This window comes from Pocillopora damicornis, chromosome 4 (assembly GCF_964200805.1).
Source record: "Pocillopora damicornis chromosome 4, jaPocDami1.2, whole genome shotgun sequence".
NCBI classification, from domain to species: Eukaryota; Metazoa; Cnidaria; class Anthozoa; order Scleractinia; family Pocilloporidae; genus Pocillopora; species Pocillopora damicornis.
In genome coordinates, this window is record NC_142673.1 from 23252180 (window position 1) to 23267463 (window position 15284).

The window sequence follows — 15284 nt, forward strand, 5'->3', positions numbered from 1 at the left end:
GCACCCTGATTTCAGCGAGTTCGTTTCAACCCAAAGTTAATTTGATTTCCTTCCAAAAGGCATCGTTTATGCTCAAAGACAAGCAGGTGGGATTTTGCATCTCTGGTCAAAAGGAATATCCACAGTTTTTATTTACTTTGTTCTACGGAGATAAAAAAATGAAAAATAGCTTTCGCAATCATATTGACACAAAGTCCCCCAAAGGTCAAATGTCGACATGACAAAAAAATATAAAGCGACTTTTCGCGGTGTCGCCTGTTAACCTCTTGCGATCTGCCAAGATATGCCAAATTGTGATATCTTTTCAATATGGTAAATCTGCAATCGAAAGACATGTATTCCGGCGTACTGCCAAATGTTTGCTCAACTAAAATCTCTTTAGCTATTGTCAGTTGACAATACTATATCTGACAAATTAAAAGTGATTCTTCTTCGAAAATAAAATATCATATATTCATGACAACATTTATTTTCTTGAGCCCCAAATCATCAACATGAGTTCGAAGACACGTATTCTTAGAAGCCGTTTTTTTCCTACTGGTAAAGGGCCTTTCACACTGGTTAAAATTTCAATTTTCAAGTCGTTTGATTGCAGGTCGTCCGTATGCATTTCAAGTGACAAATTGGGTCAACAACATGTCAAAATTTGAGTCTCTAGAAAAGTATTTCTTACAGTAATTTCTAAAGAAGGTTTTTTTCATTGTCAGGTACGTATCTTTTTTTTTTTTTAGACTATTCAATATTGTGGTCTTCGACAAGAAATCATTAATTCATAAACAGGCGTTGTAACTTGTCTGGGAAACCGCCAAAAAATTTAACGCAGGATGATATGGGCAGATTCTCGGTAAAATTCATTTCCCAAAGAAATTGTGAAATGAAATATGGATCCAGTCAACGGCTTTTCAGCTGCATCTCAAGAAGCATTCTCATTAAAATTATTCGCTTTTGGCGGAAAGAAGTCATACAGTGAACCTGACATGAAGACAATACATAATTTTTATTTTCTGACATCTTTTATACAAAAAAATCCCCCCAACATTAATCACGTTAACATTTCAATGTGTAGAGATAATTAAGCAATTGAGGCCTCCTTTGCATAGAGAGCTGAAAAATCCCAGTTAATCTCGCAATCATGGCAAATCCTTGCCAATCATTTATTAAAGTCGACTGTAATGATTTCAAAGCATTGTCTCGCTGTTCATGAGCAAATACTTCGCTTTTGTTTGTTTGCAAGAATACACAATACTACCTTTCTCCAACTCAGTTTATTTCATGAACATGCTGTATTGATTTTTGTATTAAAAAGCAAGCTTTTAAGTCGGCGGTTCTTTTGTAGTTTAGCTACAGTTGACATTACAGATTTTATTATTCTAGCGAATTTTTTACCAAAATGTCAGTTCAAAGGCTATTTAACAGGCTTTTTAAATACTCTTTACAAAAATGAAAAGCTATCTAGGATTTCGCAATTGTATTTCTTGTTTTAGAGAAATCGTGCCAATATGTAGGCTTCTAACTGTATTTTCCTTATGATTATCTAAAACACGAATGATTTCAAAGTAAATCACAATTCATGTTGAGTTTTAAATTCATTTCATAAAAGCTTTATAGGGAATCAAGGTGTCACCAGCCCAGTCAAAAACTGTAACACAAATATTTCAATTTTTCTCTTTTCTGCAAAGAAAAAAACAAGACTTTTTAAAGATTTATGCCACCCTGGTCGCAAAAAACCAAACGAGATATTAATATCAAGTCGTAGTAACATATCAAATTCGAAAGGAAAAAACAGCAGGACAATTAGTAATCTAAAAGCAAAACCGCCAATATTTCGTTCAGTTTAGTGATGTGCCTGAAATAGCCTCCTCAGAACCATGTCGACCGAAAGAAACCGTGCGGCATCGGAAAAGACGCAGAAACGCGTTCCTGAAGTCGCGCTTAAAAAACGCATACACCGCGGCGTTCAACAGCGACCCTGCTGTCATGGTGTACCACGAAACTGTCCAGAGTACAGGTGGAATGATATCGTCTCTTTGTAAAGCATCCGCGGCGGTCATGAAGAACACAGGCATCCAGCTTATAACGAAGATACCTGCTATCATAGCGAAAACTCTAGCGACGCGTCCCTCGCCAGTGACTCGTTTACCTTCGCGAGCAGTCTGTTGTTGATTATCGTAAGTTGCAAGTTTTGCAAGGTTCTTTACCTGTCGCGCGACTTCACGGAAGATTTTGATGTAGGCGAACAGGATGAAAATGTAAGGAACTACAACACCGCCTACAATGAAGAACAGATAGACTTTTTCTGCAGTTGTACCTTTCTCGTTGCCCCAGATCAACGGTAGAAGGCTAAATGGAATGGGTAAAATCCAGGCCGTGAGCAAGATTTTGGCAAAATGTCTAGTCATCGTGTAAGAATATCGCAGCGAGTTCATAACGGCTAAATAGCGGTCCAGCGTTACCGCAAACAAATTGGTAACGTTCGCGAAAAGAATAAGCGACACCAGATATCCATTGGCAGGGTTGGATTGGTCCGCTATGTTCACTGGAATTAACACAGCACCAAAGAGGATATCTGAAAGGGCCAAAGACACTATAAAACCGTTTGTGAAAGTTCGCAATTTGCGGAAGCGATACACCAGAAAGCAGACCAGGAGATTTTCCAATGTAATTAAAACGCCAAGGATACCCAAAGGTATTGCTTCGCTGAGCGGTTTTGTCGTCGATTCTGTTTGATTAGCCATTTTTTACACGGATAATCAATTCAAAGGTTCGCGTTGGCCACAGTACGTCCCGATGTGATCGCAAATTTCAATTAGCTTGTGAAAGCCGAGTCGTGGTGGGGTTCCCCCTAAAGCAATTCAATAACTTGTTTCTTCGTTCAAATTCAGAATTTCACGATGTCCTGCGCGCCTTGTATTGTCTCGTTTTTCTTTGTACTCTCACTTTTAAACACACAATTCTAACCAGGTGTTTATCGTTCAATATTCGACAAGCATCCGTGGTGAGTCTGTTGAACGGAGCTCACAGCCGTGAAGAGCTCTATCGATGACTAGGAATCCCCTTTTAAGCTCTGCACTGTTCTAATTCTGCCAATCGGAATTCTTCTATGGGAAAACAAAGGCTTGCATGAGTGGAGTCACACTAAGGTGTCTTTGTCCTTGAATTAGCAACTCAGTTGGGCTGGCTTGCTTTATCTACGATTAATGACCGATAACCTCTCTACCAAAATGCGAGTTATGTCCAACCAACACAAGAGGATAAATATAAATAGCTTAGTTTCCTTTTTCGCGGTAATTGAAAAACCATTTTACTGGTTCAATTGACAGGTAAACAAAACATAATGATCCATCAAAACTTTTAGCGAACCACAACATAGTTTGAAGCTTGCGTGTTACTCAGAAAAAGTAACAAGCACGCAAGACTTGTCGAGCAAAATACAAATCTGACTGAAATGATGTAATTTTTCCACCTGGACTAAAAGACTATAGTGCTTGCTTTTGCCACACGGAATATTCTGAAACGTTATTTTTGGCATTTTAATTGTCAAGGTGCATAGCATGCTTTTCTCGTTCCAGGATGTTAGTTCCTTTAATGAAAATTCGGCAAATAACATGTTCGTTCACAGCTATATTTTATAACAATAAAGATATGAAATAAACTTCGTCATAGCGTGCTAAGTGGCGTCTACTCGGTCGAATCGTGTCCAAAAGCATTGCGAGAAGATATTGCGCCCTCGCGGTGTAATTTATCTTCTGCTCAACAAACCCTTCATTGTTCAGCTGTTCCCGCATGTTGCGAACTTTTTAAGTCAAATATCGCTTAAGTTGAGGATAGACTCATTGCCTGCGGAATCTTTGAATGAGTTGTTTATTGCATGAACTGCAGCTCAAGCCTCTAGAACAGGTGTTTCAATAACCCGCAAAATTTGTTTATATTCAAAATGATCTTTGTTTCGTCGATAGTGCTTGTTAATTCAATTTTATAACCCTGGCCTCCACTGGACACCTCGCTTTGCTCGTGCGTCATGAGGCACATCCCGGATGTTTCAACGTTCGAGATAATTTGTTTTGGATCACGTCCAGTTTTCTTTACACTTTTTGCTGCTATCAATTTTCTTGAAACTGTTTCCGTGAATCAGGCTTTCGGATATTTTTTTCTTCATTAGGAAATGCCAACCTCCTGTCCATAATTATGTTTGCCCAAAATAGCACAAAACACCAGAGGCAATGTACACTTAGACATCAATACCGCTATTGGGAATGATAAAATACGATTGTATCGCAAATAAGCGAAAGAAGATAGGATAAACTCGGAGAAATTTAAATTTAACTGTATTTTCATGAACGTGGCATTTTTGTGCCTGTCCATCTATTTGCACGAAAGACATTTAGTAAAACAAATCGAGCTCAATACTTATCAATAGAGATGCAAATTAAACCAACGCTGGCTTTAATGCTATAATTGCTTTTGAAAAAGGACAATTTTCCGACATTGTTTTGCTGTTGACATTGTTTTGAATGTTAGGGAGCAGTTAATATCGGAAAATTCTCGCCACGGCGTCTTTCTCAGTGCTCTGAATGACCATCCCCGTAGACCGACATGGGGTGTGAATAGAACCAATGATGTTTCCTCTTATCTTTTCAACCGTCGCCCAAAGTCAGTTGTAAAAAAATAATGAGCGAAAGTGTTTCTAGAGCATCTTTTTTAAACACTAAATTAACCTCACCTGTAGAGTGAAATTTTATTCCCTGTTTCTAAGGACGAGAAAACGAAAATTAGAAAGCGTTTGTTGCTTTGTCGGTTACCTTTTCCTGCGATACATTTCAAAGCAAATTCTTTATATTGAATCGAGCCATCTGTAGTCTCAAACAATAAGGGTTTATCCGGTCATAAACCTTAGAAGCAAATTAAATGACACATTTAAGACACTTCTTTTTCTCGGGAGACTTAAATGAGAATCTTAAAAAAGCTCGACACTGAATTGACATCTTTATACATAAGGAGTCCTCGGTAGATCTTGATGAATAAGCACCAAACGTGCAAGCTCTGAACTAAACCTTATATAAGCCTTACATTTCGTAATAAACAGCTGAGAGGCTCTTTGGCCTCCTGGTTTATCGTGATGTAAATTGTTTTAATTGAAATTTAAATCCTTCTCCAATGAGAGCTCGAATGGAGAACACTGAAGCTCCATAAAACGAAAGAAAAATACTCAATACTGAGACTTGATTCATTTTTCAACAACATACGAGAGAAAAAACAATATATTGCTAAACAGTGTTACTGAGACTTAGTCAAGAATTAAATTCAATACAGAAAAGGAATTTATATCTAAAGTAAATTTCCATTTTGTGATTAGTCTCACCTTCATATGCAACATATATTTAATTGTTGCATGGAATTGAGTATTTTACGCACGATATATACCGTCTTTACGTGTTGCACGGAAATGCTTCAATTTTATATTTGTAAAGAATATATATCATTCTCAAAGAATATTAAGATAAATGCGCTGCGTATTTCGTAGGATCGCGATGACACGAAACAGAAAAGAAATACGTATTTTTCTAGTGTGAAATCGCTAATATAATTCATCTCTCGAAGTGAACAAAAGGGGTTAATCCGTTTGTAAAACGTAAAAGCAAAAATAAGCTCCATCCTTTCGAACTTTTTTCCATCCTGAGACTCATTCAAATAGATGTCTGCAGGACTAGCCGCTGAATTGACAACTTTTCACAACGTCTTTAACAAAGAAGAGTCCCCATGTACCCTCTCAGCAATAAGCTTTATATTTCACGAGTTTATCTTGATGTGAATCATTTTAATTAAGATTGAAATCCTTTACAAAAGCTCGTCTCAGGATCATCGAAGTCGCTTACAAATAAAGAAAAATCTTTACACCTGTGATTCAATTTCCATCTTTCCACAAAGTACTACTTCCTAAACGCAAAAAGGAAAATTAGCGAGGCATTTATGCAGCGCAGCAAATCGAACCAGAACTAAAGGGGAACTCCGATAACTTGCCTAAAGATTAGTCTTTTAGTCAGTACAACAGATGTTTTTATTCGAATCTGGTTTGGGTTTTAACGGATAAGATTATGACTTACTGTCTATGCAAATGCACAAGCAATCTTGAAACTTTAGATTTATTTTTTTGATAACATTCTTTCCTGGAGTTGTGTTTCGACAAAGACACAGTGTTAATGGAACGAATGAATAAATCAATTAATCTGTGCACCACGAAACATGATTTGTGATTTTTCTGTCCAGTTGATCGCAAAACGTCTTAGAAAGTCGCAAACTGAAAGACATTTTAAGGTATATATGGAGAGCTTATACTCATTTGAACCAAATATAATTTGATTAAAAGCTTCTGCTGATAATCTCGGCTTTTTTAAGATTGATACCAAAATCAGTGTGATCTTTAACAATCTCTAACATCTTTAATTTACTTAAGCGGATGTCTATCCGTAGGGAAGAATATTTAAGCCCGAAGAGGGGCGCGAAAATATATTCTTTATATCGAGTGATCTTTGTTAGAAATATCACAGGGGTATAAATTCTTTCACGACTGAAATCCCTTAATTTTTCAGCAAATTGATCGACTATTTTAAACAGTTAACTCTGATTTTTAAGGCTACTCGTACTTTGCTCTTAACCCTTTTAACACTAAGAGTGACTAGCATCTAATTTCTCCTTACAATATCACCCCCAAAATCACACATTAAGGTTACAAGAATAAAGGAAATGATCAGCGATGATAGAAGCTCTAGATTGTTAAACAAATTCTCCTTGTCAGCGCTTTAGGAAAAGTATTGAGAACAGTATGGAGAATATGTTTACTGATGTCAGGTTGTAAAGAGTTAATTGACGCTGCAACTTGTTATCACAAGGTTGTTATCAGTTCATTATTCTATTTGGCCTGTCAACTAACCTTTCTTTTTTATTTCAGCGAAAAGCTGAATATGAGTCGATAAATGAGGGATGATATAGAGGGTATAGCAATTAATACCTTTTCTTTCGCCCTGGGGGGAAACCCCAATGTACAGATTACTCGATGGGTTACTGTGTAGCACGAGAACCTTTGGATTCTTATATGACCCATACTACCCACGGATTAGCTATCATTTGAGTTTTGTGAGAGCAAAGTTTTTGTTTTCGAGATGACTATAAACTTTTCTCTGAACTTATTTTCCTGATTTTCTGAGTAAGCTACTGAACTCTATTCGAGCAAAAAAAGAAACCATATATTTACAAATTTTCTAATTAAAGAAGTTATGTGAAGTGTTGCTGTACGGTGAATGATTCGTTGATGAATATTTCGAGAATTGCATCATCCTCTCTTTGTAGGTATCATCAGTAGAGGTGCTGTCATACGAATTGGTGATCTTGATTTTTTTTGACCCGAGATCTAAAGAGTGGCTCGGATGGAAGAACAGGTACTAAAACTAATGTGGACTTTGTAAAAGATCATAATTTGCATTGTCTCGTCTGCATAACGATTCTAATTTGTGAGATGTTACTCATAACTCGATTTTGACATGGGAACTCTGTAAGGGGCCCCTCACCCTTGACAATAAAAAAAATTTCTCCTACATGAAAGCAAAATCTTCCCTTGAAAACCAAGTACACTCCCACCCCTTTACAATTTTCTTCAATTAAGCCTCTGTTATGCCAGTGTTACCTCCGAGGATTCACATTATGGAGATATTCATAAATAACTGATACTAAAGACCATTCATACATTTTATTAAATTCATTTTGCAGTTAATGTTAGGACTCCGGTTTATATTTGACAAAAAAGCTAATAATAATTATTTTTCAAAAACCACAATATTTCAGTGGCACACGTATACGTAGCAACAAATCTTTAACAAGGTAAAATAAGCTGATAGAAACATTTATCTTCAAAGATATCAAATAGATTTACAACATTCTTACAGTTGAGAACTACCTTCTATTGATGTCTCCTCAGTTCGTAAACAAGATCCCTGTCATCATTTACTCATTCATTCACGTGAAAAGTGTTTCCTAAAAAAGCTCAAATTCCGGAGTCCCTCTATTTGATTATTTGCAGCACTAAGATGACAACCTATTTCGAGGTAGATACCTAAAAAGTACCAGCGCAGATTTCTTCTGAGCTTGCACTATTGTTTCTTCTAGACTTGGTACAAATGCCCATCAGACAATCGAGGTAGACAGTTACATGCACAATCTCAATGTTCCTCTCAATGTGTCTTGTATCGTATAATAAGGAGTTTTACCATGGCACGTGTCACTGCACCGTAAATGAAAGAATATTTGTGGCGTCTTTACGGAGGCTTGTATACATTCGTGAGTACTACGAGATGTCTTTCCAGACCACTGTACCTGAACCGTGCTGATGACAATATTTTCAGAATCATTGTCTATTGCAGACCTAAAAGACAAACCATTCAACTTAGCAGAAAGCCTTTCTTCGGAAGGAATGTTGTCACTCTTCGAAAACAATTCAGCGATGTCTCTCTTACTGTACCCCTCTTTCAAAAGCTGGTACAACGTAGTATGGAGAACATCCAGTTCGGTTGTTTCGCTCTCTGAATAAGATATTTTCCGTACATCGTCTCCATCAAAGTCATGCCCTATCTCAACCCCGTCTTTCGAATCATCAGCGACAAAACATTTTTTGGCACGCTTGAATATCTTCGTTGAGTTCCGAATGACTTTCCTCAACCTAAGGTGCGATCGTTGTTTGCTTTCATCAGGAATACTGGAGGGAAAATCGTGACTTTTTCGGAAGATGTCAATAAAACACCAAAAGGGACCTGGTCTGTCAGGATCATGCTGTCGCCTTCTCATACCAGGAAATTGTGCCAGAGCGCTGCTCGAAGTTGTGAACTTCATCAAGTACGACATGCTTGGTTTACGGAAACTCATACCTGATGAAGGCTTCACGGCAAATGGCATTGGACAGTCCCTCAATTTTCCTAGCGAGTTAACCAAGGTTGAATTACATTAAGTTGCAAACTGAAATTTCACATTAGTAATGATACCGATTTAGCTTTTTTCAGACTTTTCCATTTCGATTCATAGTTGGATAACAATAGAAAAGGGCCACTTTAAAATAAGTGCATACACCGACACCGCTTGCGGCTGGTAAATATACTTTAAATTTCTTGCTAAATTGGATTTGGTCATTAATACATAAGAGTTTAAACAATTTTTAAGTCTCATCACTTTTAAAGCAGGCTAGTCCTGAAGTTTAGGTGTTGTCATGAGCAATTCTTACCGTACAGTTGGTTTGCTATGCCCCCATTTTCACATAACATAACATTTCATCCTTTTGTAATTTATCACGGCGTTTAAGCTTTCTCATGACACAAGGGTCTTTCCCGTCCCAGCGACTCCCTTTATCCATAACTCTTCGTTTGGCTTAGTCAGCTAATGAGCCAACTGGAACTGATCCTTGGTAAGGAGATTGAAAATGGTTACTCCTAACTTGCTGGACAAAGTAGAGGGCACAGCAGCAACAGTTTTCACTATAGCTTTGAGTATTTCATTAAGTTTCGTTCGGGGAGTATGGAAATCATAAGACTTCGGGTAGCGATCGTCAGGTATTAGGCGTATCACTTTTCCACCTGCGCGACATGGTAGCACATGGCATGACAGATAAAACCTTTGGCCCCTTGCGCCATTTTCGGAAAGATGTTTATGGACTTTGCAGCCCTTTTACTATATTTCAGAGACTTCCCATCTGCTGAATCGTAGAGACTGTACAGGTGAGGTCCACCGATGTTTCTGCTGACTAGAAGAACGTCACAGATGACGCTATCGATTGCAATACCTCCAGTTTCGCGAAGCCAAGAATGTGATACAGCCAGAAAACCCCGATTACGTCCCTGCAACAAACTTTCTGAATGTTGCGAATCGCTTCCTGTGCCAGTACTGGAAAGCTAGACTCTACACCTCTCGGTGAAATGGGAACTTCTCATCAACTACAATTAAAATATTTAAAAACTGAGATAAGAGACCTTTAGACAGAGAGAACATATCAGAAAAATACTCGTGATGAAAATATTCCCTAGTCCATAAGAGTCCACGTATTGCAATTCTTCTTGCCCGTGGCCAATTGCACACAGGATTACGTCAACCGAGAGATATGGAAGCAACAAATATTGTACACATCTCTTAAGTAAGTGCACATAGAGTACCTCACAGTGGCTTCCATGAATCGCAGGAAGGGAATTGTCAGTTTGGTTCAAACACTATCTTTCATATCAAGGTAAGAAAACAAAATATTACGGATGGAATACTTTTCCTGTGTCCTATGGAACAGCTCGCTCAACCACGCCTGTTCTTTCCCTTTTTTTACCAAGTATTCAGACGCCAGCCAGTTGCTGCGAAAATGTATATCTGCCTCAAATAATCTTGCTTTTCTTAAGATAAGGCAGAGATCTATGTTGTGTGCATGTATAGACGAAAGTTTATTTCGACCCAATATCGTTCTTCTTATTATACCCCAGGGATTAATGTTGAGTTAGGGGAGGGCTAGGTGCGCAGTTGTTCAGACTCTGACATTGATCAAATTCTTACCATACGTCTGTGAGACTTGAGGCTGAATTGACAAATTTTCAAAGTAACTGTCACATACCTTTGATAAAGAAGAGCTCTCCGTATACAATAGGCTTTATAGTACGCGATAAAAAGCGGAGAGGATCTCTTTACATCCAGCTTCTCAGTTTATCTTGATGTAAATCATTTTACATTAAGAAGAAGTGGGGAGAAACACTCGACTACGTCTCGTGTTTCTCCCTACACTTCTTTCGTGCTCTAGCTGCTTGCTTTATAACAGAACAGAGCACAGTCAAGGCTTCTCTATTTGTTAATTAAGGTGACGGACGCACAAAACGAGAGGCAAAACTGTAAAAGTAAATAAGCGAAGGAAAATGTTTGTTTCTTGACCGTCATGTTAGCGTCAGGGAGCTGAAGCAGTCAGGAAGGCAAAGCCAAGGAAAATGACGATTAAAAAAGGAATTTTTATTGTTAGGTAAAATTTCGTAAATGGCCGGATCTGTTTACCGTCTCTGACAGTGCCACATCTTAACTTCAGCATAACGGATGTGAGTTGAGCGTTGAATTCCACACAGGAACTTAACTAATTTTGCTGTCGGAGTTTCCGTTCTCAGACGACCTGTGACCAATTCTTGATGACACGATCGAGCTCTTGTTAGGTGGTGTGGGCTTCCCTCTGAGGCTGACAAAACGCTGATACGCACAAATAAACGAGTCTCCTTCCAAAATATGTGCAACTTCCATGTGCACTGTCCTCATGGTCCGGCATGTGAACAAACATCCGTAACGTTTTACCTGAAGGCGTCCTTGCCTCAAAAAGAGGGGAGCTAAAGTAGTCCACGCCCACATGGGTAAATGGTGGATCTGTCGGAGCGACTCTTGCTGACGGTAATGGGTCCACAATCTGTTCACCAGGACGAGCATTTTGCTTGCGACAATTCATGCAATTCGACAAAACCTTGCGCACTGCCGAGAGACCTCGCACAATTCAGAATCTCCGTCTGAAGAAGGCCAGAACTTGAGAAGGACAAACAATGTCCGTGTTGGCGATGACAATTCTGGATGACCCAATTTGTCACGTAACGTTTACTGGGAAGAATAATGGGGTGCTTCCTTTCGAACGAAACAGGAGCATTCTCCAAGCGACCTCCTGTCCTCAATATTCCTTCAGAAATGAAAGGGTTTAAGCTGCGTATTGGACTAGACCGTGGGACGCACTTCCTCTGGTTCCCTGACGCTCCTTAGCCTACCATAGCTGACTCCATTGGAAGTACGTCATGCTGGACAGCTTTGATAATGACACTCTCTGCAGCAATAACTTCGGTGACAGTCAAGGGCCCCAAGCTATGGCCTTTCGAAGACTATCCAAGAGGAATAGCGGGACAACAGTGGGTCCAACATTTTACCACAGACGATCACGTTCGCACGACCAGGGCACCTTCTGCATTCACTGTCGTCTTGAGGTAATTCCGGCCGCTGGAACGGTTGCTTGAGCCAATTCTCTTATTCCTTCCGCAGAAACTTTAGACCGTGAAGCCACAGCTCCAACTTGCGTAAGTCAGAACCTTTCGCGACAAAAACTCGCGCAACTTGGAGAAGACGTGGCTCCAAATGAGTGCACTAATATTTGGTAATCAACTGGCTCTTTGGCGAGATCATTATTTGGCCACCACAGGAATCCGTGCATGAGAAAGAAAAAATGTTTACGGTTATTTCTTCTCTCAAACACTAATATTTAGATACCAAATAATTTTGATACTGAAGATCATTGCACCCTATTATAAAAAAAATTGCCCCTGATTGCTTTGTCAACATGAATGTATGATGTAATATAGCTTTTGATTTGTGGGATTTTCACAAGTATACTAGAAATACCCAAAGAGGGTAATGATGTACTTAATGCAAAGCATTTTGGTACAAAGTCTGCTTCCTTCACCTTAGCCCTAACCGTAACCCTATTCCAAACCCAGGGTAGGGATTAGGATTAGGGTAAGGTTAGGGTTAGGATAGCTTGCAGTTAGAGTCAGAGTTAGGACTTTGGTGCGGGTGGGATTACGATAAGGTTGAGGGTTTAAATTTTTTTCTGAAAGCATCCAATTTCTGTTTTTTGGCATTGTGTTCGGCTGTAAACTTAGCAACTACTTGAAAGTTTGCTTAAAATCAAAATATACAATTTTTTGCCAAAATAACATGCAAAAAAAAAACAAAAACGTGTTTTCAGCCCAAATTGACAGCAAGGATACACAAGAACATTTGCTTATTGCCTTAATTGTTTTATTGTCCTAACTTATGAATTTGATTTTGGCATTTCAAACAAAAACTCCGCTAGAGCATTAATTGAATGACATATCATGCACTTACTTAGGAGCATCAACACTTTTGGAATTCAGAAAAATAACTTTTTACTGCGTTTAAGGATCGCTGGATATAACTTGTACAACCAAGATGAATCTTCATCCATTATTTGTCATAACTTATATCAAACTAGAAATTCAAGTAATGAAATGAGGGTACTAGCCCTTTAATAGTGTTCAAAATTTTCATTTGCAGGGGTACTTGTTGCAACTGGAAAAGAATCAGTCCTTAACCCTTTACCTCCCTAAGGGAGATAGTAAGCACAGGTATCCTCTTCCTTAGGGGCAACTAGCTCAAAAGTGAGTGATCTCAGGGACCCTTCGAAGAAGTTTTCTGCAGCAATAACCAAGCTAACAGAAGCACACAATGCAGACAAAGTTGTAAGAGAATCAATGAATTCTCTAATTCTTGGTCTTCCCAGCCAACCTATTGTACAAATCTCATGACATCTGTCCCAGTTTCATAAGTCAATTTTTCAAGCTTCAAGCTTTTCCAGCAATTAGGTACTTGTTCTTGAAGCCGACAATTAACAAGGTTCTTGTCAATTAAGTTTACATGACAAACTAACAATTTGAGAAAGTCACACAAATCCCAAGATATATCTAGGGTTTTGCTCTCAATAAAATCAACTTTTAGAGAAAATTGGGATTTTACCTCTGTGCTTGTTTTTTTTCGTTACTTTTTACATAGATATGTATAAATAATGCTCCCGTGACTCTCCCTAAAACTTTCGTAACAGATGCAAACTCAAAATATATTAAAGTTCACACGGCAACTAGGTGGACAATCAGACATGGTTTGATGCTACTCTGGTTTACAGATTTAATGAATGTAACCGAAGAAGTTACAATTTATAGACCCAGCGATTCGATACTCCTGTCTAGCATACAATCGGCAGCAAATTATAAGAAAGGAATGCAGTAATCTTTAATAATAAGATTACTAAGCAGCTAAATAACAAATAGCCCAGTCAAACTGTGCTGGTAGCCGGAGATTTGGCTGTCTACAACAAAATATCTGCTGCTTACTTCACACTTGTTAGACTTCTAGTCTGAACAAGGTTCGGCCTCTACCTCCTATTACTAGGAGCAGTAAACAGCTTGCCTACTTCTGAAAAACATTGACTAGGCTGAAAAAAAATTTTTAAGAGAGAAAATTGGCCATAACAACCCAACTTCCTGCAAAATAAGAAACATAAAACTAACACTTCAAATTAAAACAGAATATAAGCCCTGCAGTGTTTGGCTCTCAATAAAATTAGTTCAAATAGCCAATCTAGAGTTTTACTGCTCACTCAAAATGGGCTGGCAACCTGCGATTTGGCCTCCTACAATTAAGTACCTTCCGCTATGCAAGTCCTACTAGCATAATAAAACCTGCAGCTAGATTACAGTAAAGCAGACTTTGTACCAAAATGCTTTGCATTACCTTCTTTGGGTATTTCTAGTTTACTTGTGAAAATCCCACAAATCACAAGCTATATTACAGGTTTACAGTCAAGTCGCCCGAGAGTCATCTCGCCCAAAGTCATATCGCCCGAAACCTGAGTTTTAGAGATTAGGAACAGATAATTGTACTTAACTAAAAACACGAAATTTTGTCGAAGGTTACACCAAAACATTTTTACTATGCTCAATCAATACTTCAAAATAAGAGCTTTAAGGGCGGAAATTTTGCTCCAATTCAAGTGATGACTGCGAGAGTGCTGATCGAGGAGAATTTATAGATGTCACTTTAGTCATCAAAAGTAGAGGAAAACCAAAGTTTCGTTCCGAAGAAGAAAAAGAAAAGCTATTAAAAAAAAAGCTGGCGTCGGACAACACGGTGGACATGGAGAAGAAGAGGGACATAACCATAACGGTGGAGATGGAAAAGAAGAAGGTTCACAGGAATACCATCCCAGGTGCTTCAAAAGGGGGAAATACAACAAATGTCCCAAAGAGTTTGTTTCCCCTCGGCCCCCCAGAGGCAAGAGGTGCAAAACACAGGAATATCACAGATGATATTCACCCGACCTGCTATATTTGTTGCAGGTGATGGTGGACGACGTTGCGATAGATATGCCTGGAAATGGTGAATATCCTAAGTATAAGGAACTCGGAAACAAACAAAAATTTATCTTCCGATTTCCGAAGGCTGCAAGCAAGATTTTATACGATCCAGGCCTTAAGGTCGGAGCGCAGTCTAGTAATGAGAACAAAGTAGAGTCTGGTAAGGTCAACGTTCTGATGTTCGTTACTTTTCTAGCTTACCTTTTCACTTTTTGAGGACAAAAACCTGGCGCTTTGGGTTCGGATGCATAGATTATTACTTAAAATGCTTTTTGAATGCGTTTCCAGTAAGAAAATGACTTCGTCTACAGGGTTTAAGTTTTATTTGTTCAT

General features: G+C 38.6%; 2 protein-coding genes across 2 annotated transcripts in view; one reads left to right on the forward strand and one right to left on the reverse strand.

Moving 5' to 3' along the window:
- LOC113683454 (skeletal aspartic acid-rich protein 1) overlaps positions 1 to 15284 on the forward strand; it is a 58744-nt gene that overhangs the window by 8914 nt on the left and 34546 nt on the right. The gene's annotated exons all lie outside the window — the stretch shown is intronic.
- LOC149047302 (octopamine receptor beta-2R-like) lies at positions 979 to 4333 on the reverse strand. The gene has a single exon (XM_089205440.1). The coding sequence runs from the start codon at positions 2733 to 2735 to the stop codon at positions 1830 to 1832; it is 906 nt and encodes a 301-aa protein (XP_089061566.1). The 5' UTR covers positions 2736 to 4333; the 3' UTR covers positions 979 to 1829.

What these genes read in the sequence shown, in the direction of transcription:
- LOC149047302 (XM_089205440.1), bottom strand. Translation starts at nt 2,735, where the DNA reads ATGGCTAATCAAACAGAATCGACGACAAAACCGCTCAGCGAAGCAATA.